The sequence below is a fragment of the Rutilus rutilus genome (genome assembly GCF_951802725.1).
Source record: "Rutilus rutilus genome assembly, chromosome: 4".
Lineage (NCBI taxonomy): Eukaryota > Metazoa > Chordata > Actinopteri > Cypriniformes > Leuciscidae > Rutilus > Rutilus rutilus.
Window position 1 is genome coordinate 16,985,159 of NC_140212.1, and position 27,972 is coordinate 17,013,130.

General features: G+C 37.0%; 1 protein-coding gene across 1 annotated transcript; it reads right to left on the bottom strand.

The window, feature by feature from the left end:
- Position 1: 1 nt before the first annotated feature.
- On the bottom strand, positions 2-27,906 carry kdm7aa (lysine (K)-specific demethylase 7Aa). The gene is made up of 18 exons (XM_084406673.1): positions 27,148-27,906; positions 15,876-15,961; positions 15,672-15,789; positions 15,354-15,514; positions 11,318-11,459; positions 10,869-11,055; positions 10,285-10,447; positions 8,003-8,090; positions 7,761-7,867; positions 7,414-7,505; positions 7,228-7,314; positions 6,117-6,350; positions 5,759-5,883; positions 4,765-4,943; positions 4,379-4,458; positions 3,959-4,068; positions 3,534-3,844; positions 2-2,430 (listed from the first exon to the last, which is right to left on the bottom strand). Exons 1-18 carry the CDS (start codon positions 27,243-27,245, stop codon positions 2,342-2,344), a joined length of 2,457 nt encoding a protein of 818 aa, XP_084262799.1. The 5' UTR covers positions 27,246-27,906; the 3' UTR covers positions 2-2,341.
- Between the last annotated feature and the right edge of the window lie 66 nt (positions 27,907-27,972).

Genomic DNA, 27,972 nt, shown 5'->3' on the forward strand with positions numbered 1-27,972 from the left:
GTTTGTCAATAGAACAGTGTTTTATCACTTAACACTTGGTAAAGGGAAGGGGAAAACAGTGTGATCTACAAAACATTTCCCTCATCTTATATATATACATTGCATTGGAGAAAGTCCATCACATCCAAAACTTTTCAAAGAGAACTATTGAAGAGAAGGAACAGAACACAGCATTTGAAAACACAGTGACATTAAGTCTATACCACAGTTGAGTATGGAAATGAATGCTAGAGCTTAATAAATACTGTACAATTAATGCGTCAAAGCAATGGAAACCTGTCTGAGGAACAGCTCGATTGATCAAATATGAAGGATATGAGCTGTTTTTCCTCAGAATGCAGACATTTTCAAAGGGTGTCTGTCTGAGTGAAGGTTATTGAGTGGGAACGGAGGAACATTTTATCATAAAACACTTGCGGGTGAGCAAAACTCAAAACCGTAACAAAGCCTGAGTTTTAGCGGTTATCCGACTCAATTCATGTAGATCCAAAATAGTGCATTTGCTTTCTGAACCAACAGACTGATCAAAATCTGTTGGTGCTGATCTATCCTCACAGTCTTACAAACTCATTTTATATAACGTTACTTTACAGTGGAACACAATTTTGTTCGGAATCTGGGTTTTACATTTACCAGACACAAAATAAATGGGAATATATATACATTTGTTGGCAAGTTTGTGGGAACGAGTACAAAACGCGATTAATATGACGGTGCTGGTGATGAATTCAAAGATGTCACCTGTTTGATGTTCCCTGAGAAAACGTTTCATAGCCTCTCTAAGAAATTCACACAAGCACCACCATTTTCTTTTCTTTTTTTCCCGCTTAAATTCTTTTTTCCCGCTTCAACAGGTCGCAAAGACAACATAAAGCAACAATATTCAAACAAAGTCAACTTGCGCTAACATTTCAGAGGTAAATTTAACAAGTCATTCAAATTATTATTATTTTAAAAAGTAGCATTAAATGTGTTAACTACAAAACCCATAAAGCTGAACCTAAACAAAAGCTCATTCCTCTCGAATCGGTAACATTCGAAATTATACTCGTATTTACAGAACTATTCAATGCGAAGAAAAAACGGGAAACTCAGAATGCAATATAAAACTTTAGATCTTTGAAATTAATAAATAAGTTATCCAGTCAAAAAAAAAAAAAAAAAAACATTTTAAAACAAACTAAATAGAACATAAATTATGCAGAATGAGCTAAAGATCATTGTCAATCACGTGACAAGCATATTTAGTCCTCGCAAACTACATCACATACAGTATTTCAGGGGCAGCGCTCCAGGATGCAGTACCTCTATGCGGCCACTGGGTTGTGACAGAGGCGAATAAATGTGTGACAATACCTATACATGTACGAGTTTCTCAATTTTGCCAGTGTAAAATGACTATTGTTTCACTACCTTTCGGGATATTTATATATATATATATAAAAAAAACGCACCAAAAAGGTTGACACAATCAGATGCACGATCACTGGTTGACACAATCAGCCTTCTGCTCTATGTGCATTTGTCAGCTTTTTTTTTTTTTTTTTTTTTTACAACCTAAGGTACAAAAAAACTGAATATGAATTTAATTCACTTATTTAAAACCAATGAAAAGAATTAACACTGTCAAATTAAGGGAAAGTCATATAGTTGTATCTTTGCCACTCTTTGAGTTCATTTGATGGTTCCACCATGAGAGGACTTCCTGCGCATCCTAAAAGTGCAGCCCACTAAATCATCAATACATCACTCACTGCTGTACAATTATTGCTTAAAGGGGGCATAGGGGGTTGGGAAAGGGTTTATAAACGATCAGCACCATTTCAAAAGCTCATACTCCAGCCTGAGACAATCAAAAGGAGAGAGAAATGGGCAGATTGATAATGACTTGAGGGGAATCCGAGGATCAATGGAACAGTCCCAGTGTGTGCGAGCGCCTGGACACTCATGCTACAGATGTGAGAAGAGGTAGGGTGGGGGGAGAGGAGAGGCCTCAGCCCGTGATACACATTAGCCTGTAGGAACACGCGCTGCTCTCTGGCATCCGACCATGCGTTTCTGTGCTTCCTCTTGAAACTTTTGGCTGTTAATGTTTAAATGTTGTCCAAGGTAAAGCAGTTTCCCTGCGTTGATGGGTAATTTGTTGTGTGATTGGTGGAAAAGGTGAGCCATTAAACATACCCTGTCACCTAAACATGCACAGTGAGTAAGAGAACTGTGTGTGCGCGCGTGTGTGTGTGTGTGTGTGTGTGTGTGTGTGTGTGTGATGATAATCCCAGCGTATAAAGAAAAGCAGCTGTGTTGATTTATTACACATAGTCTCGTTCTTTCCTCCGTCATGCTACAGGAATAAGCCTTTATGGCGACTCATTTTCAATATCTTCCCAAGCCTCTGTTTAGCTGTCGCCTCTCCTTTCTTAGGACGCTTTCCTGCAATACCACAAAAACATGACATAAGTCCATACAAAAAGTTTCGCATGTTCTTTAAAGTATAATTGTTGCAAACATAATTGTTGTGTAAAAGAGTGATCTCCCACATGGGTTTTATGGGTAAACGACATAAGAGGGTCAATGACAGGAAAAATACATAAACAAAATAAAGGAAAATCCTTTAAAAATTTAGTATAATACACTTTATACCATGTTCAAGAAAATCATGTAAGGTCATGTAACCTGAATAAATGTGTACACTTATTTTTTAATTTTTAAAAATATTTTCACCATTACATTTTCTATTTAAAATTTTCAATTTACACATGCAAGAAAAAATAGGTTTTAACAAATAATTCTCAAAAAATAAATAAAACTATTTTTACCTTAAAATATGTAAAAGATATTTAAATACATTTTCAAATTATTAAATTTACATTTTTCAAGGAAAAAAAAATGGTTTCAACATCAATTTTCACATTTTTTTTACATAATTTTCAAGGTAAAAAAAAAATTGTTTTCACAAATCAATTTTCAAAATTTCCATTTACATATTTTTCCAGGAATTTTTTTTTCAACAAATATCATTTAATTTAAATTATTTTTGTTTGTAACATATTTTTCAAGAAAAAAAAAGTTTCAACAATAATAAAAAAAGAAGAAAAAAAGAAAGAAAAAAAAGAGTAGTTTTTCAAATTTTTCATTTACAAATTTAAGGAAAAATATATTTTCATTCACATTTTTTATTTTGAAAAATGTAGTTTTAGCTTATTTTCAAATTTGATTCATGTGTTTATTTTATTTTGTGTACAAATATCAACAAATCAACTCATAAATATGATTACACCACATGACATTTTACCTTGCCTTGTCATTAAAAGGTAAAATTACTGACAACTTATGGAAAAACAGTCATGAGGGTCAGCATGGGTTCTCTCTCTCTCTATATATATATATTTTTTTTTCTAAATATTAATATTATTATTTTTTCTGCATGTTGGTTGCACCACATGACCTGATTTGGCAAACAAAAGTTTGACTTTTTCTAAGAAATAATACAAATATTACTACTATTATTTCTTTTAGTGTAAGAAAGTGCTCACCTTTAGTGGCCTGGTTGCTGATGGGCGTGGGGTTGGGCGCATGTCTTTTGGAGGGGTGGAGTGGAGGAGAAAGTGAGCTCTCTCTATATGAATATTCCTCCCCGAGACTCCCATCCTCTCCCTCCGGGCTGCGGGGCGCAGAACAGGGTTCACTGCTGTCCCACATATCACTGCTGCTGTTGCTGTTACTGTTACTGTTACCCTGACTGGTCCACCAATCGGCCCCTTCTGAAGCCTGCTGACACAGCAGCCCCGCCATGGACAGCATGCCCTGAATGGCGCTGTCTGTTCTCGGTGAGGTAGGACGTTCTCTGTGGACAAATAGTTCTAAATTTTAGCACAAAAAGAGGAAAATGACTTAAGCTTAAATTAGCTTTTAAACGGTGTCGGTTTTCTCAGGTGTGTGAAATGAAGGGCAGTCATACCGTTTTAACGCTTGCTTATGGTGGCCGCTCAGATGCTCCACAAAACTCCCTGAGTCTCTCTTGCTTGCTCCATCCTCTTCCTCAGAGCTCCCTGACTCTGATGAGCGTTTCTGTTTAGAGAAAGGGTGACGCACAGGAATGAGATGGCAGAACATGTTTTAAACGGGGTCGTGAACTGCATTTAAATTGTTCTTTGAGGTCCACTTATAATACTAGCAATATTTTTACACCAAAACCCATGCTAATGTAGGAGTAATAGGCTAATTTCTACCTATCTTACAAGATATTTTTATAGTACAATGACCTCATATGTCAATAGACCAAGGAAAATATGATTTCTCAATTCATGACCCCTTTAAAGCCATTTAACCAAAAAAAATGTGTTCAGCTCGTGGAGAGTTGAATCGACATCAACAGTACCTCGGCACAATCCTCCGCCTCTGACTCCGAGTCACTGTCTGAAGATGCTACACGTGGCGACTCTGCCTGCACAGTTAGACCTGACAAAATAAGATGTTGGTCAAACAAATATCTTTATACATACTAATCAATCAATAATGACAGAAACAAATATGCTTTTGTCTTTTCACAGACTGGCTTCAAGCTTATAGCCAACTCATTTAAAAAAATAAATAATAATAATACTGTTTTGTACTGTAGCACACTTTACTGCACTTTGTTATTCTTCTAGTTATTTCCTTTTAGCAGTGGTAATAGCTTACATCCACGTTGCAAAATAAGGTGTATAGTCAGTCTGGATGGCAAAAGCTGAGCTGTGACAACCTCTACAGCTCCAAGCGACTCACCATGATTGAGTGGCTCCTTGATGGTGCAGTGTACTCCAAATTCATCCTCTCGCTTTTCTTTTTTCACTTCTTCTTGTGGGCACATTGGCATTCTTTCCAATTTTATCCTGTGTTGATGGAACTGCAACATTTCCACTCCATTGACTTTGGCTGTCACATTACTGATAGATAACCTCTCCCTGTGAGGAAGGAGGACCAAAACAGAAAACTTTATTCATTAAATTAATATATTACATTAATAAATAAAACATATATACATTTATAAGTTATTAATAAATATAAACTACCATTCAAAAGGTGGGGGGTTTAAAATCTCTTTAAAGTCTCTCAGCTCAACAACAAAAAAACATTTGAAAACATTTAAAGATTCAGTCTTGACTTCACTTTTTCAATTTAGTTCAATCATGCTAAATAAAAGTATTAATATCTCCTTAAAAAATATTTTTAACCCCCGACTTTTGATCAGTAGTTTATAATATTTTATCTAATACTACTACTTCTGATAATAATAAAAGCAGATCAAACTTATCAATATAAAAATATCAAACCATTCCATGTCAAGAATTAAAGAGGTACAAATAATCTCTCAATGTCACTATTCTCACTACTAATTTGGGTATGTCACATTAAAATAAGTTAAATAAATAATGTAAATGTTTACAAGTTAAATGAAAACAAAGGCATGTAGCCATTCAATTATTTCTTAAATATGTATTTTGCTTCAAACTAAATATTTAAATAAACAGTAATATATATATATATATATATATATATATATATATATATATATATATATATATATATATATATATATATATATATACAAAATGAATATTATTTTCTTTTTCTTATAATATCTAATAATGTCCTTTAATTACTAAAGTTTTACCATTAAATCTTACTGTGCATTGCCTGGCATTATTATACATCTCTGGGTCACTCATAATAATGAAAACTAGTGCCTAACAAAAAGAGAAGCTACCGGGACCCTCACCTCATAATTTTGCCATTACAGAGCACCAGGCGCAGGGCATTGTCATGATTCCCATCAACAGCTACTGCAGACACTGAAGACACTTTCTTAAACTTGCCATTCACTTTGGAGCTGAAGGTTGGGTCCTGTTACAAGAAACGAGAGATGTTTTTACTGGAAATAGAATAATTGCATGCTGCTAAAGCAGTGAACCTATCTAATATCAAGGTGAAAATGCCCTCTAAAACCATTTGATAGCATTGCATTACAGTCATATGATAAGGAATAATGAAGGCTAATGTCGCTGTAGAGAACAGATAAGAAATTTGAGCTTCATGCTGCAGTGCATTATGGGAAGAAAAAAATCTGACTCGCTCACCTCCACAAGCGGTCCGACCTCCAGTCTCTTTAATACCTCCAGCGTGTGAAGCTCCAGGATGTCCAAGTTAGAGGGCAGTTTGCGGCTGTGATGATGATGATGGTGGTGGTGTCGATGATGATGGTCTCGTATCCGCCGAGCTGCACGCCGTGCCTGATATCCTTTCTCCAGTGCTGAGCGTGTTAAAGGGCACTCAGCACTTTCCTGAGATTTTCCAGCTTTATTCGAGTCATCCTGTTTAAGAAAATACCACAGCAAAACACTTAAACTTGGAGCTGTTTTAGGTTATGTGGAAACACTCATTATATTAATGAGCATATATTTTAGTTAAAAATTAAAAGGATTTTTTTTTTCTTAAAGAATTCATCTTAATTTGATTTAGTAAGAATTAAAAATTAACTTAATCCTTTAAATTTAAATGAATATTAATAGTAAACTTGCTTTAGTTGAACATAAATTATTTACTCCAAGATGTGTAAGAATTAATATTTAATTTAATTTAAAGTCCAGGCTGTGTAAAAATGTATATTAATTTAAGATTTTAAATAGTTTAAAAATGTATTGTAAATTTGCTTTTAAAATTACAATTTAATTTAATAAATTTTTTAATTTAATTTAATTTAAAGTCCAAGATGTGTAAAATATATTTTTTAATTTACTCCAAGCTGTGTATGAATTCATATTTAATTTATTTTAATTTCATTTAATTTAAAGTGCAGACTGTGTAAGTGTAATAAGTTAAGCTTTTAAATGGTTTAATTAAATTTAAATGAATATTAATTGTACATTTGCTATATAGTTTAATATAATATAATATAATATAATATAATTTAATTATTTACTCCAATGTGTAAGATTTAATATTTTATTTTATTTTATTTCATATAATTTTATTTAGTTAAGTTTCATTTAATTTAGTTTATTTTGATTGAATTGAATTGAATTTATTTTAAGTAGAATATTGGCAAGACAGAAAGGAATTGTTCCCATAAAGTTGCAAAGTGAAGATCAAAACAAAAAGCACCAAATATCTCTTTACTGTCACAACAGCTGTGAACTACTCTCTAAATCCCCCATTCAAAACCACTGGAGCTCCTCGGGCTCGTCTTACCTCCAGGTGGCGGATCTCCTTGGTCAGAGCTTTGATGAGATGGCTTGGCCTGATATGGTCTGGAACCTCACTGTTAGGTTGAGTCAACTGTGGAGGAAACACACAGAGAAAATAACCATGTAGAACAGCCACAGGAGTTTCACTAGAAAAAAATAATGACACGGTAAAAGCGGAAGTTTCTCTTGCCTCCCTCCTCAGCCATGTCTTCAGTGATGAGATTAAAGCTTTCACCCCGTCCACTAGATAATCCTGAGCTTGACAATTATCCTCCCGCAGCTCTGAAAACACAAACGTTTCAATCTCCACTCCATCGAGAGGCTACATCCGCAACTATTAAGTGGAATGTTTATGTAAAAAAATAACTGACAATACTTTACATTGATATTTCAACATTTTAACATCATATTCACAGTTCTCTGGTGTTGGTTAATAGTCACATGACGGTTTAAACAAACAAAATCTGTTTTTAGCAAATGTTTTATTTTAATTTACCCAAGACTAAAGCACTGCAAGAGTTGTCCTGTCCCACTCACCTTTAAGGGTCTCCAGAAGGTTTTTGGCCACATACCAGCAGATGGCCTCAAAGTATGGGAACTTAAAGAGATCTGGAGTCTTCAGTCTGCGTTCCATCTCATAACACCTGAAATGAATATCAGTTCCAGTAGGAATATCCGTTTAGAAACCTAAATTAACTGTAGTGACAGGAAAAGCATAGACCGTCTAGAACAGCTTAATCAAAAGGTTAACTACTGAGGAACAAATGCAGGGTTTTTACCTGAGCTGCATGCCTATGTTTAAGTTATGCAAGAAATTCCCACCAAACGCCATGGAGTCCTGAGAAGTGAGCACTGCATGGATCCAACCTGTAGAGGGCAACAGAGATCAACGTTCAGGCCTCAACAAAGCTTGTTCTATGCTGACCTAATTCCCTTTCACAAGCCCTACCCTAGGCCTAGGCTACCCTTTTATACATAATTTTTTTTAACGATGTCTCTGTTCATATGTCATATGCATATTATTTCCTTTAAAATTAGCTTACACCACCTAAACATTTTAGTAGTCTTTTTTTGTAAAGACAGCAGCAAAACACAGTGTACACACAATTCACATCAGTAACCAGTGTGTAATACACACAAACAAATACACATCAGCAAAAGCTAAATATAGCGTAATCTCACACCCACACCTCTCTCAGTTTTATCTCTCCGTCTGGCTGGATGTGTATTGGCCGTCGTGTGCAGACATGCTGCTGAACAAGAGGGGGATTTTCTGCTTCGTCATATACGTGACGTTCTGCTCGAGGAGGGAAACCCACAAGCTCGCTTTCACACTCCTCAAACACACATGCTGTGATAATGGATCCTTCCCCCTAGAAGAGTTACGTCTACTGCCTCCGCATTGGTTAGAGACCATTTATAGAACTCTGATTTAAAGCGCCTCTCATGGGTGATTAAAATAACATTCAGACACTTTTCATTCTTTCCATTCGGTGAGATGCACGTGAATTGCATCACAGCCCTTCGGAGTGTTTCCATTCTGTTTACCACGTTGCTCAGCGAAGACCGTTGCCCAACAATCCCACTGGAACAAGGGTCATCAGTGTTGGACGCTGATCCACATTTTCCTGGCAGAAGTCCTGGGAAACCGCCTGATATTACTTTCGCCTTGCCGTGTATGTGTTTTTATACGATAACGCACATCCTATTTTTTTCTCTTGTTGTGGGGTGAATCAAGGATAAAAAAAGCAAGTTGTTATTTAAGTTAATGACAACTGTCAACAAAGGAAAAATCCTTTTCAAATCTAGTTAGTTAGGCTCTTAGCAATGTACACTTTGTATTCCTATTGGTTATTATGGGTTTGAAACATAAAACGTTTCAAATAATGTCAAGTAAAAAACAATATTTTTTCCCTTTACGCCTCGAACACGCGAGTATACACATCTTAATTATTATTTTCAAACATGTAAAACATTTTTTACAACAAATATCGTGAATTATTCATTTATAAATATTACTTTTTGGGGAGTCACTACATGACACTTTACAACCTGAACTACACGTTCCATGTTACAAATTATCTGATATTTTAAGAGACACATTGAGCTTGAGAGTTAGTCACGAGTGTCTAAGGTCTTCTCTATAAAACCATTTCTTGTTGCTGGTTGCATCACATGACTTATGATGATGATGATGATAATAAAAGTTTATGGCAAAAAACTCAAGACTTTCTTTAAGATTTTCATTATTTTAATAATGCTTGGTTTTTTTTCATTTTGATATCATTACCATTGTACCAACCTGACATTTTTAACATGAAAAACACCTTTAAATAGAATATTAATTTAATTTATAATTATTTTTAAGAAATGTTAATTGCAATTTTGACATATAAATAATAGATCAATTAGAAATTAACATTATTGACCCATTTGTTCTGTTGCATCATCAACAGAAACTGCAGAAGGAACTGATATAATGGATATAATTGGTGCGCACCTGCCCAACCTTCAGGACTATGCGTATCATGACATCACCACAGCGCCCTCTTAACAGCCTGTTTGCACTTACAGATCTCTGTTGCACTAGAACATCTAGACATAAAAACATTTCTTTCCTCAGGCTATCTCCACCTTAAACAGTCAATTACTACCTGTTTTTATAATTCATAAATCAGTATGGTGCTTATGCCACCTGCGAGTTAGGCAATAAATAGATCCTTACTATGTAAAATACATATTTTTATTAATACAGTTGTATATACAGTACATAATGCACACATCTGTACACAAGTTTTTTTATGTATTATTTTTTATATCTATCTTCTTAATCTTACTTTTAAAATGTTCTTTCTATCCTCTTGTGTTATATATGCATGTATGGATGTATGCATGTATGCACTCAGAGCTCCTGGAAACCACAACAAATTCCTTGTGTTTGCGCACATTGGCGAATAAAGCTTATTCTGATTAATATAATAATGTAAACAGGTGGGTGGGCATAATCTTTTAAATGGACACAAAAAGGGATTCAGAAGTTTGTCTAATTCTGTGTTCTCACCGGTGGGGAGGAAGATGGTAGTTCCCTGCTTCACCACACATTTGTAACACTTGTCGACTTTTTCCCCAAAGAATACTTCGCTCTGATTGGGTGATGAGCTCCAGGACTCATACAGTGCAAGGTTAGCCTTAGTCGGCTTGATCAAGTAGAAAATCTTCTCTCCCTGCGCACACAAACACAAAATAATTATCAGCATTTCATTGGAACTGCTTATCAGCTCTTGTAGAACTGTAAAATCATTAATTATTCATGAATAGGGGTGGGCGATATGACGAGATGAGTAATGTTATTTCACGTTAAACCACATATATAGTAGTCAACATTTGAAGTGGATCAAAAAAGTTCAAAGTTGTCCTAAGACAAGAATGGGTATTGTTCTAACTTTGGTCTTTGATCCACTTCAAATGGTGACTACTATATTACGATAGTTATTTTTGCTTTAAATGAAGTTAGATCAACATTTTTGATACCATTGAAATTTCATAAATCTCACCACCAAATTCAATATCACAAAAAAACTAATCCTAGCCTAACTAACATAAGTTAAAAGAGCTGTCAAGCATCAAACAGGTCTCAGTTCATACCCAAAGAACATGATACCACACTGAAGTTCCTCCAAAGTCGATGTGGAAGTCAGTGTAACTGTTTTTCATTCCCATGAGACAATACTTCTGCACAAATGGTTTGGGGAAGAATGAGTCGTCAGGCCAGTAGTTCTCCACCCACGACATATTCTGCGCTATCTCAGGAACCTCCACCAAATCTGCCATCCTAAAATTGAGCAGGAAACAAAAATCAGATTTCACACAAGCACTTATACATGCTAAATGTTCATGTAAATCATAAAGTAGCTACATAATTGTATATCAAGGCCCCAAAAACAATCTTTCTTTAAAAACAAAGGATATTTGGATTGCTATTTTGTCATCTAATGCAACAACAATGTGACCTAAGTGTTAAAGTAACACTGTATGTTATCTTAACCAGTAGAATAAATTCATTTGCAGTGAAGTTATGTCTCACACAGACGTACTTTGTATCAGAGAACTCCAGGCTGATAACGTTCAACACTTTGGGCCGTTCAGGTTGGTAGTAATACTTCACAAACTCTCCCAGCTTCATCTTGCTGTCTGCCTGTCTTGCGACATCAATCACGTCAATGACTTTATTTGCACCTGGGAAAAGAAAGTGGATACTTTCAGATTTTTTTTATGCATCAATTCTTTGCTATATATTCTGTAATAAGGCTTTTGAGAGACACAGCTGCAGGGCCGCAAATCACAAAAGACAGCTGAGGACCGGAAACGACGCTGGACAGCTGCTGGTGAAGTGACTGCAATCCCTCAACACACACACAGCTGGCCAGCGTCTGATGACAAGGAACAGCTGGAGGAACAGTCCCACAAACACATAATGCGAAAGGCTCAAGCCAAAGTTGGCAACAGGACATAACTACAAAACTCTGCACAGCTTTTGAACCAATGCTGATATGCTGACACCAATATTCATTTTAAAATGTCTGTATACATTTAAAGTTTCATTTATTTATCATATTTAATTTGTTTCTCAATCTCAACATGCAAACTCACATATTTGAAGAATAGTCATGCTTTTTCCACACAATGGAAGTAAATGGGCCAGTGTTATTTTAGTATTATATATATACACTATTATAGTATTTATAGCTTTTATTTAGATATTTTCAGTTACATTTTAGTTTAAGTTTTAATAATTGTATGTGCTTTTTGTTTTTCCCTTTTAATATTTCGATACAGGTTTATTTTTATTTCACGTCAATTTAAACTTATTTTAGTTCAAGACAACATTTATAATGTTTTTCTAGTTTAAGTTTTTCATTTAATATTTATAGTTCAGTTATTTTTTTATACGTTTATTTGAATAGGGACAGTACAAAAAACATGATTGTCAGTCGAAAGCGGGAAAATATGTATTGCACATCGAGATTATAGCATAAGCTAATTAAAAAAATTATAATTTTCGTTTCAGTAGCCGCGTTTCCATTACCCTTCAAATTGCGCAAATTGAAATTGCGAATTGAAAATACGCCCAATGGAAACACGTCAATTTCGCAAAAAAACTCCTATTTATCGCAAAAAAGTTTTTACGCTCGCATGAGGTGGTTTTTCAGGCAATTCGAAAAAGGAATATTTCGCAAAACTGCAATGGAAACAGTTTTTGCGCATTTACAGTCACCTGACTTAGAAGACGCGGTGTGTTTGGACAGAATACGAGACAGAGTTCTTTATTAAATTCATATAAGACAAAACAATGACAGAAATACTGGATTCTAAAACTCAAAGAAATGCCACAATCAAGACCTCGGAGCAGAAATGAGTGAGAAAAACCCAGAAACACCTCATATGTGCCGCTCACAGTATAAGGGTCGTTTCCTTGCCATTAATGCTTGGATAACACGCATATATTTCCTTCCATTAATAATAATAATGTCTAGTGCGGTAGGCTACGTGGCTGTGATATATATAAACTTACCAACGTCCGTTGCCATGATTTTTTAAATGACTTGTCAGGAGAGGGAAAAAACATTTTGCGCACATCTTTAATGGAAACGCGCCTAGTGTTAGTTAACAAAAACATTACTAATGGGGACTAGAGTCAAGCTTCAAAAATGACAAAAATACCATACAACTAACAAAATTATTCTGAAGCTGCAGGATAACGTTTTCATTATATTGAATAGAGCATCTTGAACATTCTGCCAAACATCATCTTTTATGCTCTACAAAACTGTAGTGACTGTAATCGATGTACATTTTTTTGGGTGAACTACCCCTTAAAATTCCTTTTAAAATTGTTGCTCTGATGAATGATGTTGCATTCAATTTGTTAAAGCCTGACAGTCTGCCAACAACAAACAATATTATTTTTTAATTTGCCCATACATGGAAGAATGAGTGTTTCTCAATGTGTGTGTATCTTTTCTAAGAAAAGAAAAGCAGGTGGACGGAGAAAAATGGAAGAAACGACAGACAGGGAAGGTTAGTGGCCTTTTGTCTGTGTCCAACTGGCTAGGTAACATGATCTGTTGAGTTCCCCCCCACCCCACCTCTCTCTCTCTTACACACACACACACACACACCTCTTCCCCTCGACACCTGTTACTATTAAAACAGTTCCAACTTAAAGATCAGCGGTGTGCGAAAGAGGGAGCCATGTAACATAAGCATTGAGATAAAACATCCCTATTGGGAACCTGAGCTCAGACTGGCTGTGCTGTACAACGGCTTTGTAACTGGAGATGAAATGTTTTAGGTCTAATGTAGAAAAGAAAGGAGATAACCTCCACAGTTGTCCACAGGAGTCCGGTCCAAACCCATTCACTACTAGCACGGACGGATAACCACAATCACAATGGCACTTGTGCTCCAATGTGTCTGAAGTTGTTCAAAAAACTACTTGTTAGCTTTAATAAAATGATATTAAAACCCAACAGAGGTTTGAGTAAAAGGGTGATTTTTCAACCTCAGGCACTAACGTGCCCACATTAGAAACCTGCCTTCACGTGCCTTTATTATTTTTCTACTTTGGGGTCTCTTAGATACATTTTTTTGTCCAGGATTCTTTGATGAACAAAGTTCAAAAGAACAGCAATTATTTTATATATATATATTTTTTTCTTAACATTATAAATGTCTTGTCACGTTTGATCAATGTAATGCATCGCTCCTGAAATAAGTATTAAAGGTAGGATAGGCAAATTGTTTTATAATTTTTTTTGTTATACTGGTTGAAACTTTCTTCACATCCTGATATTAATAACAGAAGTGGTCTAAATATTAATGATATATGTACATATCTTCTGTGGAAACTGAAATGTTAGATCCGATTATCATCCGATTATACGTTGTCCTTCCTGCCTGTCATCCTATGTATTTCCATACCTCCGCGCACCCTGCTCACGCAGACATCACACGTCATCAGCTTGTTCCATGAGGCAATGCAGAGTAATAGACAGTCACTGAGTCACGCCTTTTACAGTTCCTCTCAACCGAAACAAGGAGCTTATGCTGAGTTCACGCCATAACTACCGTGATTAAATTATGGCAACCCGCGACGATCTACCCTGAGCTACGAGACCTGCACGTTCATGTCTTTTGCTGGAGGCCTGTCTTTGCAGAGCGCTCTGAAGGGAGGGTGGGATCTTATGCTTTTGTAAGTTAGCTTGCTATTGCTAGCCGCTCTGAAATCACCTACCCTACCATAAAAATATATATTCTTACTGACCCCAAACTTCTGAACAGCATATATGCACAAATGTGTGTGTCTGGTGTGGTAGATTTTTCTTACTTCGCACCTGACCTAAGTCTACCTGAGTCTCGTCTACAATCAACGTCCCCGAACGTCTACAGTCAACGTTAGTTTATCTGGGTCTCGTCTACAATCGACGTCCCCGTTCAATAATATTTATACTTTAGCGCGTCTCCTCATCGACGTCGGCCGAGTCCCCTAACCCTAACTTGCTGCGCAGCATTAACTAGACAGACTTCAGACAATGCCTTCGAACGTGCTTTAATCACGGCCGGAGGATCTAAGACAAATTTCAGAGAGAATCCCACCCGCAAAAGGAATACAACAGTTTTTATAGAATAGGAGCATGGTGAAAATGACATGATACATTACATAATTTCCTACAATTTGATTGGCTCTTCATAGGCAAACCCTTCTGTTACTAGGTAGAAGCAAACTCTGCTTTCTTGATTACTTCATTGTTAATCACAAGTTTTCAAACCTAGACCGGAACATCTGTCTAGTTTCATTTCCCCTATTTGTTATTTATACACTCACACACTCAAAGTCACGAGGTTTCGACCAAAGGGTTTGGAAACATTTAAGATTCAAAAGCATATGAATGTCGTTCCTGCAAGAAAAATGAATGTTAGTTACGATTAATTAAAAAAATTCATCACCCTGGTTATGAGCCCAAATGTGATCTAAATGCGTCTCTTGCTCTAGTGCCCCACTTGACAGACACTATCCTGAGCTGTTATCTGATAGACCATAAACGCAATACACACAAACTGAGGTCTTACCAACGTAATGCTCCACATCGCTGACAGAGAAAGAAGGCGAGGGCAGTTTAAGGCCCAGTCCATCCAGGTCATGCACCACTATGGGGTAATGGAAGCCCTCCCTCTCCAGGAAGCGCTGGGTCACCTGACTCCCATGCATTGGCACCAGAACCTCATCCCCACTTTGGAACAGCCAAGACACACAAATCAATTGCAAGTCTTATCAGGTAGGAGCAAATTTCAAAGCCGCAACACATGTATCATTGATTGATTATGTCCTTAAAACACATTAGATGTCAAAGTAGGAAAGGTCAAAATCTAATCCAGAGGTGCTTGTACCTGTAAAAGCTCCTGGCCTGGAGTTCCTGTACAAACACAGCAGTTCCTGCCTGGATGGGGTGTGTGCCATCATTTGGCTCTGTGTAGTCATGCCTGTGCCAGTTGTTATGCTTTTTCACTGCGAAAAAGAAAGAAATATTCATAAGACTGATCCTTGGACACAACAAAAGCAATAAAGAAACATGTGTACATGCACACACTTACTCATGGAGGGTCCATGGATAGGCTCACAGTTGGGACAGTGATAAACATCGATATCAGCAGCATGGTGCTCCACTACCTGAACACAACTGAAAAAAGGAAAGCAAGATAAAGTACCCATAGAATACTGCCACAACCACACATCTGAATATTGCAGTAGCCACAAGCAAATTACAAAAGCAAGTCTAAATCTTAAACATTTAGCCTAAACTTGTGTTTATAAACATTAGCATTGCTCTAATTTGAAGTTTCTTCCCTTTGGACGAGAACTCAATGACCCATTCACACACTAGACTAACACAATGACACAAAAATAATATTTAGTTATTAAAGATAAAATTTACAATGAAAATTGTTTTTTATGAAGCAAATACAAATGGTGCTTGGCGACTGACATTTAAATTCTAGCCAATACTGATAATCATTTTAATTTTAAGAACGAAAACAGAAAAATGGCTGATATTAAAATAAAAAAATAAAACACTCGAGTCTAAAATAAACTCAAAAGGACCTCCCCAGGTGTCTATAATATTTAAGTATCTTGAAAGGCTAATTTGCTTATGACGATAATATCAAAATGGTCAAATAAAAAGAGTCTAATATAGGCCTATCCATCAACCAAAACTTACACAATGAATGCCCAAAATTACTAGCCTGGCAAGCCAGACCTACATCAAGATGTTAGGTCTGGAAACTCACCATAGACACGCTCAATCCGAGGGGCGGGATAAACGGCTGTCTTTCAAATTCCCTCTGCACGCAATAGGACAGCGCTACAACCAACCAGAGCGTTTTCCCAACAGCTGAGCTAACGTTAGAGTTTTCCCAACAGCTGAGCTAACGTTAGATGATAGATTCAACTTTTGCCATATCTGACAGGCAAAAAAAAAGCATTTCTAAACAAACGTGTCGTAAATACTTCACCTTTGGCTTATAGTCAGAAGTTACGCTGTTTGCGTAGATCACGGAGCACGCAGTAACAACCGCGCCCACTACGGTCACATATTATGACGGTCACAGAATCTGGTGTAACACCGGCAAAACTACGAACACATCTTCCTTTTTAAAGAATGACTTAAGTGCCGTTCTTTGCTCTTTTCTCAAAGAAAAACTTAACTCCAAGTCCTCCAGAGTCGCGGCCAAAGCCGATTCGAAAGACTGTTCGCCAGCAGCCATTCTTTGTTTTCAAGCCAGGGAACCGTCACATCTCTGTCGTCATTATGTTAAGCCCGCCCCGCCTACTCTATACGCGTTGTGATTGGCCTGACCCAATTTGGGTTTTTGCAGCTAGGTCTATTGAGAGTGTCTAGACCCACCTGGCTGCAAAATACATTTTGCTGCCGCTAGGGTGCGTCTAGATTTCTAGGCTACAAAATTACCACATGAACATGGTATAATCAATTTATTTACAATTACAAATGAAACCAAAAACAACCACATTACTATAAAATGGGTCACCAATGCCACCCAAGGAATGGCTGTTAGTAGACCCTATGGTGTTTATGGTCCTACATGTCCAATGTGCCTTTTTTCTAAACTCAGTCAATGTCGGTAATAATCTACGATGCATTGTACAATGGCGTCATCATCTGAACTTTTCAGGAAATGTTACAAATGTCAAAAATGTTTTACATAGTTTACCATTGGATGTGTCAAACATTGTGTGGGCAGGCAGTACTACAATCCACAGAGCGTTGCGTCATAATTGTGGGATTTCCTCCACCACCTATGTCACTCAAACCGCACGCCAAGTCACATTACCAAAAAAGCCAAACCACAACCACAACCATAATGCTCAGCCACCCACACAAACACATGTTCCTAAGATTCAAACCATGTGAAATAGGGTGGGCTTTATTTTTAAAGTCTCCAATTGTCATGCTCTTAACCCTTTAAATATAAGAAAATACAGCATGCCAACTTTTATGGCAGTAACATAATAATTACTGGTAGCTCAATAGCTTTAAACTTTCTGAGATTTTGATGATTTTGATGAGATCATTTGAATTGGTATTGTACCTGGCCAGTAAAATTCCCCCCAAAAAATCTCCATAAAAACATCTAATGCTCCATATATTCCTAAATATGTATTTTAGATACATATCACAGTTTACTTAATACTTATTGTAGAAACTAAATCCAAATTAATCCATTCATGACCCGGTTTAGCAGATTTACCTTTCCTGGTGGAATCAATAGGCTACATATTTCTATTGATGATCACCTTGGTTATTGTTTGGGTTTAGAGCACATTTTTTGGTTTAAAAAATTACATTACGTTCCCTGAAATTGACCCGGAACTTTGGCCGAATCAAGCAGATTATCAGGAGGCACAAGCAACCATACATGCAATGAAAGTAGTCAATGATCACGCCGAGAGAGGAGTAGCTCTGATTCAAGAATACAATGGCTATCTCACACACTCTGAAGAACAATTGCAGTTTCTCCTTCATGTGGTGGAAGATCACCGACGGATCTATCCAGACTGCAAAAAGTCAACACTGGCTGCTGAGCATCAGAAATGAGGGATTGTTGAAAATGTTGTGCTTTTTTTTTTAGATTGCTGTCATTGTCGTCATGTCAGTGTTGCTCTGATTTCAATAAAATGTAGCCTAGTTCATTTGCAGCAACTTTTAATATTACTTGCATATCACAATAACGCCGCACAGCTTAACATAGGCAATCTTCCACATGATTGATCCACCTCTAAATATCATTTTTTTGTCAACATTTTTGCATATTTCCAATTTTGAAGTTAAAAGGAACAGTTTAAGAGGTTAAGACACTAACATTTTGCAAAAAAAAAAAAAAATTGGACTTGATAAGGACCACCCTAATGTGAAATCAGCTAGCAGAGTTTTGACAGTCCAGCGGCAAGAGATTTACTGATGCCGAGACAACTGGGGCCACACAACAAGAGAACGCAGGAAAGTGCTAACACTCACACGGACGTGTTTACTGACACCTAGTCTGATACATGCTCTACTTTACCTGTAGCTTATATATATATATATATATATATATATATATATATATAAGCTACTTTTTAGTCACGCAAGAACACTACAACGGTCTCAACTAAATGTGGGAAATGGCCGTGATGTCCAATAAACGGTTGCATGACAAATCACCAATTACATCTGTTAAAAATCCTAAATTCAGCCTCTTCAGCTGACTACAACAACCCTGTTATCTTTCAAATTGGCCCAGCTACAGCACAACAGCATTATGCACAAAAGGGATTTCTTTTATACAGCCAAAATATTGAGAAATGCAGATTCTGCACTTGCAGTCTTGGGGCCTTCGCTCACATATGTCTGTTAAGTCTACAAAACGATAGGCTGTCCCATTTATTGATTTACGTTTCAGAAGAGTGCACATGAGTGCAACTATGCTCCCTTTTATGCTTTTGCTGCGCCCACATGTGCAGACTTCACAGCGGACAACAACCCACAAGTGTATGAGGCATTTCGTCACATATATTCTGTCCCTGTCTAGTGGTCGACCGCTATATTGCCAAGGCCGGTATCTCGGCCGATATTTGGAATTTTTCGGATTGGCTGATGTGTCAGAAGCTGGACTTTTATTTTGACGGGCGGCACTGAGAACGCCTGCGCCTTAGTACACAGCGCTCACATTCTCAGTCTTCATTAGTTTACGGACTCGGTTTAACAGTTTTGTCAAATACTTTATCAAATAGACCTGTTAAAGAAATGAAACGGTATGCGAAAAAGTATACCGTTTGCGTTTATATTATTAGTTAGAGGAAGGAAAAGACTATTATACTTTCTCATTTACCATCAGCATTCAGCAAATACGCATATAATTTAAACAAATCTTTTAATATGTAATAAATATTTAATATCACGAATCCAGCTGTCAGATACTCTGAAGTGCGCATTTGTAGCCCGCATGAAACGTGTTACTCTGTGTGTGACGGTCAGTTCAGCTTCACTGGAGACTGCGCTATATTCAGTTGCCCATTATGTCATATTCATGCGATTTTCACTGTGTGGTGTATGTAAAAAAATTTTTTTGAAAAAATATGATTACCAATGAGCACAAACTTACCAGATTACTGAGTATCCTGTTAGTTTATTCATATATTTTAAACAATTAATTTATTTGTGATTGCAATCAAGAATTTGCCACTTAAAGTATAAGTATGTTTATTTTAAAGATGAAATTTTAAAATTTATTTTCATATTTATTTCTAATTTCTTAAATATTAATTCAAATAAGTATAAATTATATTATATTATATTATATTATATTATATATATATATATATATATATATATATATATATATATATATATATATATATATATATATATATATATATGGCCACCCTGCTCTCTAAGATATCAGCATTGGCCATAAAAAAAAAAAAAAACACAGTATCGGTCGACCGCTATCCCTGTCCCAAATGGTGACATAATACTGTATCCCAGTAGTCAGATAGTAGTGCTGGCACACCGCCCTTCCAAGATCTTAAATGACAAACGGGACACCATACATGGACTTCAAGTGTTCATTGCAAGTCTATACATCAAGTACGCTATTTGGGACAGAGCAGCCCGATCTCATCCCAAGGCGTCATATACTGACGCTTTTGACATTCCGTCTACATCCAACGCACATGGCACCCTTTAGCGTCAATATGAGACGCAGATAGATATGGGCCAGAAGGTGCCTCCTAGCGGTCTAACCCTAACCCTACCCCAGACCTGAACCTACCCATAACCGAACAAAGCTCTGTGCGTGTCATATTGACGCTAAAGGGTGCCATGTGCGTTGGATGTAGACGAAATGTCAAAAGTGTCAGTATATGACGCCCTAGGATGAGAACGCGTTGGACAGAGCCTCTGGTAGACGCTAGCAATGAAGAAGCTGTACATGGACACCTTATGTTCTGTAGATTGCTGCAATCATGCATTTCAAAAGTGGTATTAATTCCTATTTGAGTTGAATGGAGTGAATGATGCTGCCGTAAACGCTTTGGCTCTCTCTACCATCAGAACAGAGTTAACATCAAGAGTGGATCCCGTGCTATACGGGGCTGTTAAATCAGCAGGGGACTTCAGCAGAAAGGTGATTCTCCTCAAAGAAAAGACAGCCTTTGAACACATGCAAAGGACTGAGTGTTTCTGTCTAAGCTTTGATCTCCTCATTACTGCAGGATACTTGGAAGAAAGACAGAGTAGAACCAGGTAGCTAAAGCTGTTGTCATCCCAGAAGAGGTAAAAGCCCCTATGTACTAACGGCATAGATCTTTTTTGTTTTTCGCTTGTGGGGAAAAAGAAGTTTGAATACCTTTGCAGCGGTATACTGTTAGCGAACATCCCCACGCCACCCATGCCGGCAAATACCATCAACACTGGTAGAGAGGTATCAGTGGTCCCATGCGGAAATTACTCTACTGCAACCTAACATAACTAAATTTCAGTTTTTTGCTCAAAAACTGAAATGCTTTTGAGATTGATCCTGACATTCACTTTCTAATATATAGAATACCATGTACAAAAAAATTCGATAATCAAAGTAAATTGTTCATGATCATTTCCTCTATTTTTACATTTAGGTTACCTTTCCAATCATCTGGGCTGCACAATTCTGAATAGACAACACAATGTATTTCACTAGAGGTTCTGACAAAATGTTAATTGCTGCAGTCTGTTTAAATGTTTTTTTTTATTCATTTGAAATTTTAATTGGTTTGAATGAATGATTCAATGACTCATTAAGAAGTCACTTGTTTCATTACTGGATGAATCAGTGTTTTTTAACAAAAACTTCTCTTGAATAAATGATTCAAATGACAAATAGATTTTTTTAACAGTCATTAATTGCCAACTGGTGTAACAGTGATCTTTATTTGAAGAGTCAAGTTACTTTCAAAAGGTGATTTACTCAATTTTGATCGCTACCTTAGACATCAGTTTATATTCTAAATATAAACTTTTATCCCAGCACTTGTGATCATTTAAATGATTAAAACACAGAAATAATGATACTGTGTGTGAAAATGTTTATGAAGCATTTTTATACCTATACATGATAACTGCTCTCTCACAGATTTCAATGTTCGCTATGATCGTACTTTTCAAAGGTTTAACAGACCGCTGAATCGTTGTCGTTCAGGGAAGAGACTGTCTGGGTCGAGATCATGATCTTTTAACGATTTATCGTGCAGCTCTACCATCATCTAGCCTAATGCTCATTTAAATTTCATCTTTTAAACATTAATAATTGAATAATACTGTTAAAGTTATATTTAGATATATTTATATTTAGTCTAAATTCACTAGTAGCATTGGATTTGTTTAATTTATGTAGACAAAATACAATAGAATTTATAGGCTCTTTTATATAATATTTATTTAATATTAAAGTTATTTTTATATAAATATTGAAATTAATATTTATTAGTTATCGACCATAACACAACCTAATTAACAAGTTATTGGCATCAGCCCATGTTTTATTATTATTGTTTTATCATCAGCCCATGTTTTATCATCAGCCCATGTTTTATTATTATTGTTTTATCATCAGCCCATGTTTTATCATCAGCCCATGTTTTATTATTATTGTTTTATCATCAGCCCATGTATTATTATTATTGATGAATCACTAATTATTTGTTATGATGACTGGAGGTCTGAAAAGACAATCCAAAGTCTGTAGCATTCATCGAATGTTTGTCTTTTACCCCTGTGACACAATCCCAGTCTCCAAGCTCATGCCGCATCACCTGGGTATCAGAGGAGCCAGACATGCAGTGACACACGAGCAGATGGGGGAGGAAGGGTTTATGGATGAATGACTCTACACCCACTCGCCTCCTCCGCTTCCCTCCTCCGTGAAACAGACAATGAGGGAAAGAATAGAGACCTCAGATCCCGTCCCCCAGTTGATGAATGTACTGAAGTTCTCAGCAGTTTGGACGCACAATTCACTCTGCTTAAGTGAAATATAAAGCCGTACGTTTACCATATAACCAAACAGGCTCCCACAATGCACTATAATCCATACACAATCCCATAATGCCTCGAAATCATGTTGGAATAATCGCATTTATGAAATGAGCCCATGTGAACGGCACAACAATGTCCAAATAACCAGATGAGAGCTCTCTGAGCACCAACTTTACAAGTTCGCTTGTGCCAATCAAAGAAAATTAAGTTGGAAATGGAAACTTATTGTTATAGGCCAAACTCTCATTTTCATTGTGAATATTGAATATAGTTTAAAAAAAAAAATTCATCTTATTGCATTCATTTAATTATATGGAGTTTAACCATCTCTCCCATAATGCCTTTTTATATATGAAGTGCTCCATTCATCTCCTTGTCTTAGTTTCATCACAGCATGTGAACCAGGTCAGTGTGCCACATGCCTGGAGTCGAGTCAGCCTTCCTGTCACCTGAGTAACTGATTAACTACCCACCAGGGAACCAAAGGGAGTGAAAGCAAAAAGTGTGTAGGAATGAACCTACTGAACATGTTTCCAGTGGCCAGCTTGTCAGAGCCCTTTATTTTGCGTAACCCACTGTATACATTTACTATACGTCACTTAGCCTACTACACATATTCAGCAAGCAATGACGAACGGGATGCCATGCTATATTAGGCAAAACACGTTAGGCACACCACAAAAATAAGTGCCTTACTGCTTTTAAACCAGTTACTAGTTACTACACAAAAATATTTAGGTTCAAGCAGATTTACAAATAGCTTGCGACCATCTTTTTACAATTTACTTCTAGGATCGATTTACTAAAGACACACAATGAAAAATTAGTGCTGAAAAGGCATGGACAGAATTATTTTATATGAAGGAGTTTCCCTTTCAGGCGCAAAATTTACGGGAAGGAGAGTAATGAATCACGTAAGGTGATTTACTAAGGTTTGCGCTAGTCAATTTACTGGTATTTGCGCCATTATTTACCGCCCAAAAAAAGCAAGTCTTGACCTTGAACTAGCAATGGCAGCTTAGACTGTTCCTACGCTAAATATTTCTAAACACATTACAAAGTTCAAAAAGTATATTTGACTTTTGACACTACCATTCAGCTTCTGTGTACAGCCAAAGGCATAGCCTTTCAAAGGACTGCATCCAATAGCAAGTGCAAACAAAAGCACACAACAAATGCACACTAGAAAGTTTTATTTTTGTCCAGTGTCTGCACTACTTCTCTCCCGAAGTTGATAAAAATGTCAGTTTTTTAACTAGAGTTGCATCTTTTATACACCTCACACAAGCGCTCATCACTCTTGTTGTTGCGATCCTCAATAGTTTGTTGTTGCTATGTCTCTTCTTTTTCTTTTTGGACTGTTGGCCGGGGCCAGAGTTGCTGCCTTGTGGACCAACTAGCCTAGTAAGTACAAAAAAATTCAAGCTGTATGCATGAGGCGAATGTTCAAAATACATGCAGTTATAAAAACCGGACCACGGGGCTACAGTACACAACAATGTTGACGATGACATTTAGCCTATGTCACATGCAGCGTAAAAAACAACTTTGGGCTTAAGCAGAACAATAGACTCCAGACCACTGGATCTGCATTACTAGTCAAAAAGTCAAATAAATACAGCCAACTAAATAGTGACAATCTAAGATTTTTCATCATTTATCATCTGTATACTTTCCCAACAAATAAGCAGGACAGTTGCATTGGATTAGCACACTACAGAGCAGACAGGGGTCACCAAACCAGGCCCTGATTAGTGAACACAAATCTTTATGCCGTCTCAGGTCTGGAAGCGGCTCACGCCAGGCTTCTGTTGAGACTCAGAAGCCCGTTTAGGATTTAATGAGACATAATGAGTTGAACCGGCAAAACATTCTGACAAACCAAGTGACCAGAAGAGGGAAAGTATTTTAACATTGCCTTTACTTGCACTTTTTCCTCGTAAGCCATACAAATTATCTTCATGTTCCTGTCACGAGTACACACATTCAAGATCCAAAGAAAGACTGATGTTTAGGCCAGTGTCAATCCATCCATTGCATAATGCAGAAACATTCCCAAATAGTAATCCAGAGCCAAACAAGTTTACATTTGGGAGGGTATGGCTAGATGGGGTGTACGTACACAAATCTGCTGACCCATGTGACCCTAAGCCTTTCTTGCTTGGGAAACTTTTTAGCCCAGTTCTTGCTAAAAGTTTTTGTATGATCCAATTCCGATACCACCATCTTATAGAAATTATTAGGCATATTCATGAAACAAGTCGTCGGAAAATGCACACAAAAAAAATTCACAATGAAACAGAAGTAGCACCAAGTCTTCTCTTATATACTGTTAAGTAGATATGAGTAAAATGAATTATCAAAAAATTATAAAATATAGAGTGGGACTTGGTTCGGCAAGTGTCACCAGTGAGAATTCAGTCGTTTCACTGAAAGATCAGAGTTATGACATTTTGATTAAAACTAATTTTAAAAAATGTAACATGCATGGATGAATAGTTCACAATACGATCAATGACATAGACTGGGTGAATTTTCATTTCATGCCGACTTAACGATATGTTTATTTTTAAGACCGTTTCAAGACCAGACCAATGGTGAAAAGTAGAGCCTAAATAAACCAATGCATTCCTGAAGTTTCCAATTGACACTAAGCATTAGGAAGTTTAACAGCCAAATGGAAAATAGATTGTGTTTTGGCTTCTTTGACGGCACTCAGGTCCACAGAATTAGTTTACTTTCAGTCTGAAAATGACAAAAGATGGTCTTGACCTGAGATTTGAACTGCGTGTTGAACTTGCAGCTCCAGATCTATGGCCACCTAAACTCACCTGTAAACCTCAAAAGAATCTATCATTATACAATTCACAACCTGCTATGACTCTCCTTCTAAAGAGAACCAATTATAACATTACAGGCCTTCAGGGTCCTTTTATAGTGATTAATTCACAGGTTCAGACACACGTTCACCTCACGCGCATTAAGGCAGACATCTACATTCTGCCACACTTTTTGGCGTGCAAACTCCACAAGAAGTTTCACACACCGGATTATGGAAAATTGCGTCACGTCAATCTAGATGCTCAGAGTGAAGTGATACCGAGCATGTCGTAGCGATTTTGTGCGTCACTCACTGACACTGCAGATTCAGTCATTTCTCTCACTTCTTCTTCAGGCCTGAAAAGGCGCCAGTCTTTGTCTCGCACTTTGGGGAATCTGGCAGCTCCGCAAAGTTACACAAGACTTCTCAACACCCGCACAACCGCTCACTGTATAACCGGCAGTTACTTCACAAGACAGGAAGGAAAGCTGAGACCTGGCTCATTTACAGAGAAGATTCTGTCTTGAAGCTTAAAGGCAGCTACTTTTGACAATACGCCAAAAAAAAAAAAAAGTGGTGAGCCAGCCAAGATAGATAGTGTTTTTTTTATATATATATATATCTAGAAAATATTCTGCCAAGCACTAGAAGTGTTCAAATTGCACAACTTGTCTTACCACATAAAACAATGTGACACAAGGGAACAGGATAAAGATTACATGATTATCATAAATACACACAATCTTGTATGCATAGCCTACTTGTAAAGACATCCCATTGATGTCTATTAATCTTATATTAAGACACACACATATACACATATACATATATACATACATAATATATATATATATATATATATATATATATATATATATATATATGTGTGTGTATGTGTAGTTTAGTAACTGTAGTAAATAATGTACTTTGTCAGAGACTACGGTTACTATGGTAAATAGAAGCCCATCTGCACCCATCTGAAATCACAGATGAAAACTTTTGACTAATAGCCATATAAGTCACAAAATGGATTGTTTTGGCGTTAAATCTGAGCTATAAAGTGAGATAAAAAACAGTTTTCTCCAAGTTCAGCTAAGCCTGTCAAGCTCAAGCAGACGATTTAAATGCCTAGTTTCATAACACACATACAGATGAGCCATGTGGCTTTTGGCAGCTCACTTCTAAAGGAAAGCAGGATAATCTTATCCTGGGGGAAGGATTGTGGAAGGCAGGTTGTATTAAAAGTTCCTCTTACACATTTATCATGAAGAAATCTGACAGAAATCGATCAATAACGCTCAAAACACCAAGCGAGTCGATCGTGATCGCGCACCGTCATATTTAAATACCCCCAACGCGCGTCACCAGCACTTTCACATGACACCCTTGATTTACACCAAAAATACACCCGTGGCATGGCAGCCTGTACATACCAACCTTCACACATATGTTAAATAGACCATAATTTACATACCTGCCGTGGAACCAGTCCTTACAAATGTCGCATTCGATCATAAACCGGTTAAAATCATAGGGCCGCCGGCAGACACAGTATAGCGGGGCAGCCGCCATCTTCCTAATGTCCCTAAACAACGCTGAGCACTGTAGGGGCGGGGTTAACGTCAGCGGAATCTCCCGAACGGGAATAGGGGCGTGGTTAACACAAGCGGAAACTGCCGAAGGAAAATCCGACCACTAGTGTGTGCCGACATCTGTGCCTTCCACTGCATACATGGGCTCAAACACGAACACTTTGAGGTTTTCAATAAACCAAGAATTACTTTTCACAATAAAATTTAATTCATACACGGCACTGCTGTTAAATTTATTATTAGGGTCTCGATTTTCACCTTTTTCTGAACCGGTAACACCATACAATTCACTGACCTACTAATATGATGATGATCATGTCAAATGACACACAGGGCACTGCCTGAGGCGAGACACTAAAAGTAAAGCAAGTGTGTAATATAAATTGTAAGCCAGATTTGATAACTACTACAGAATCACACACTTTGCCAATTTGTACTGCACATAGGCTAATCTATACCATTTCAAAATCAAAAGTAATAATGCACGCTTTATTTATAATTGAATAGTGATCAAATGCCAAATGAAGTACGCAAAGGTAGACTATACAGGTAAAGACGCGAGGGTAATTTGAACAATTGCACAGAAGATAGACAAACATCTCCTCATAACTCAGAATCGGCGTGCTGCACGTGCTCTACGTGATCAGCGGCGTTCTGTGACATGCGCATATAGTAGCTGGGGGGAGGGGCTAGCAACAGTTCACACT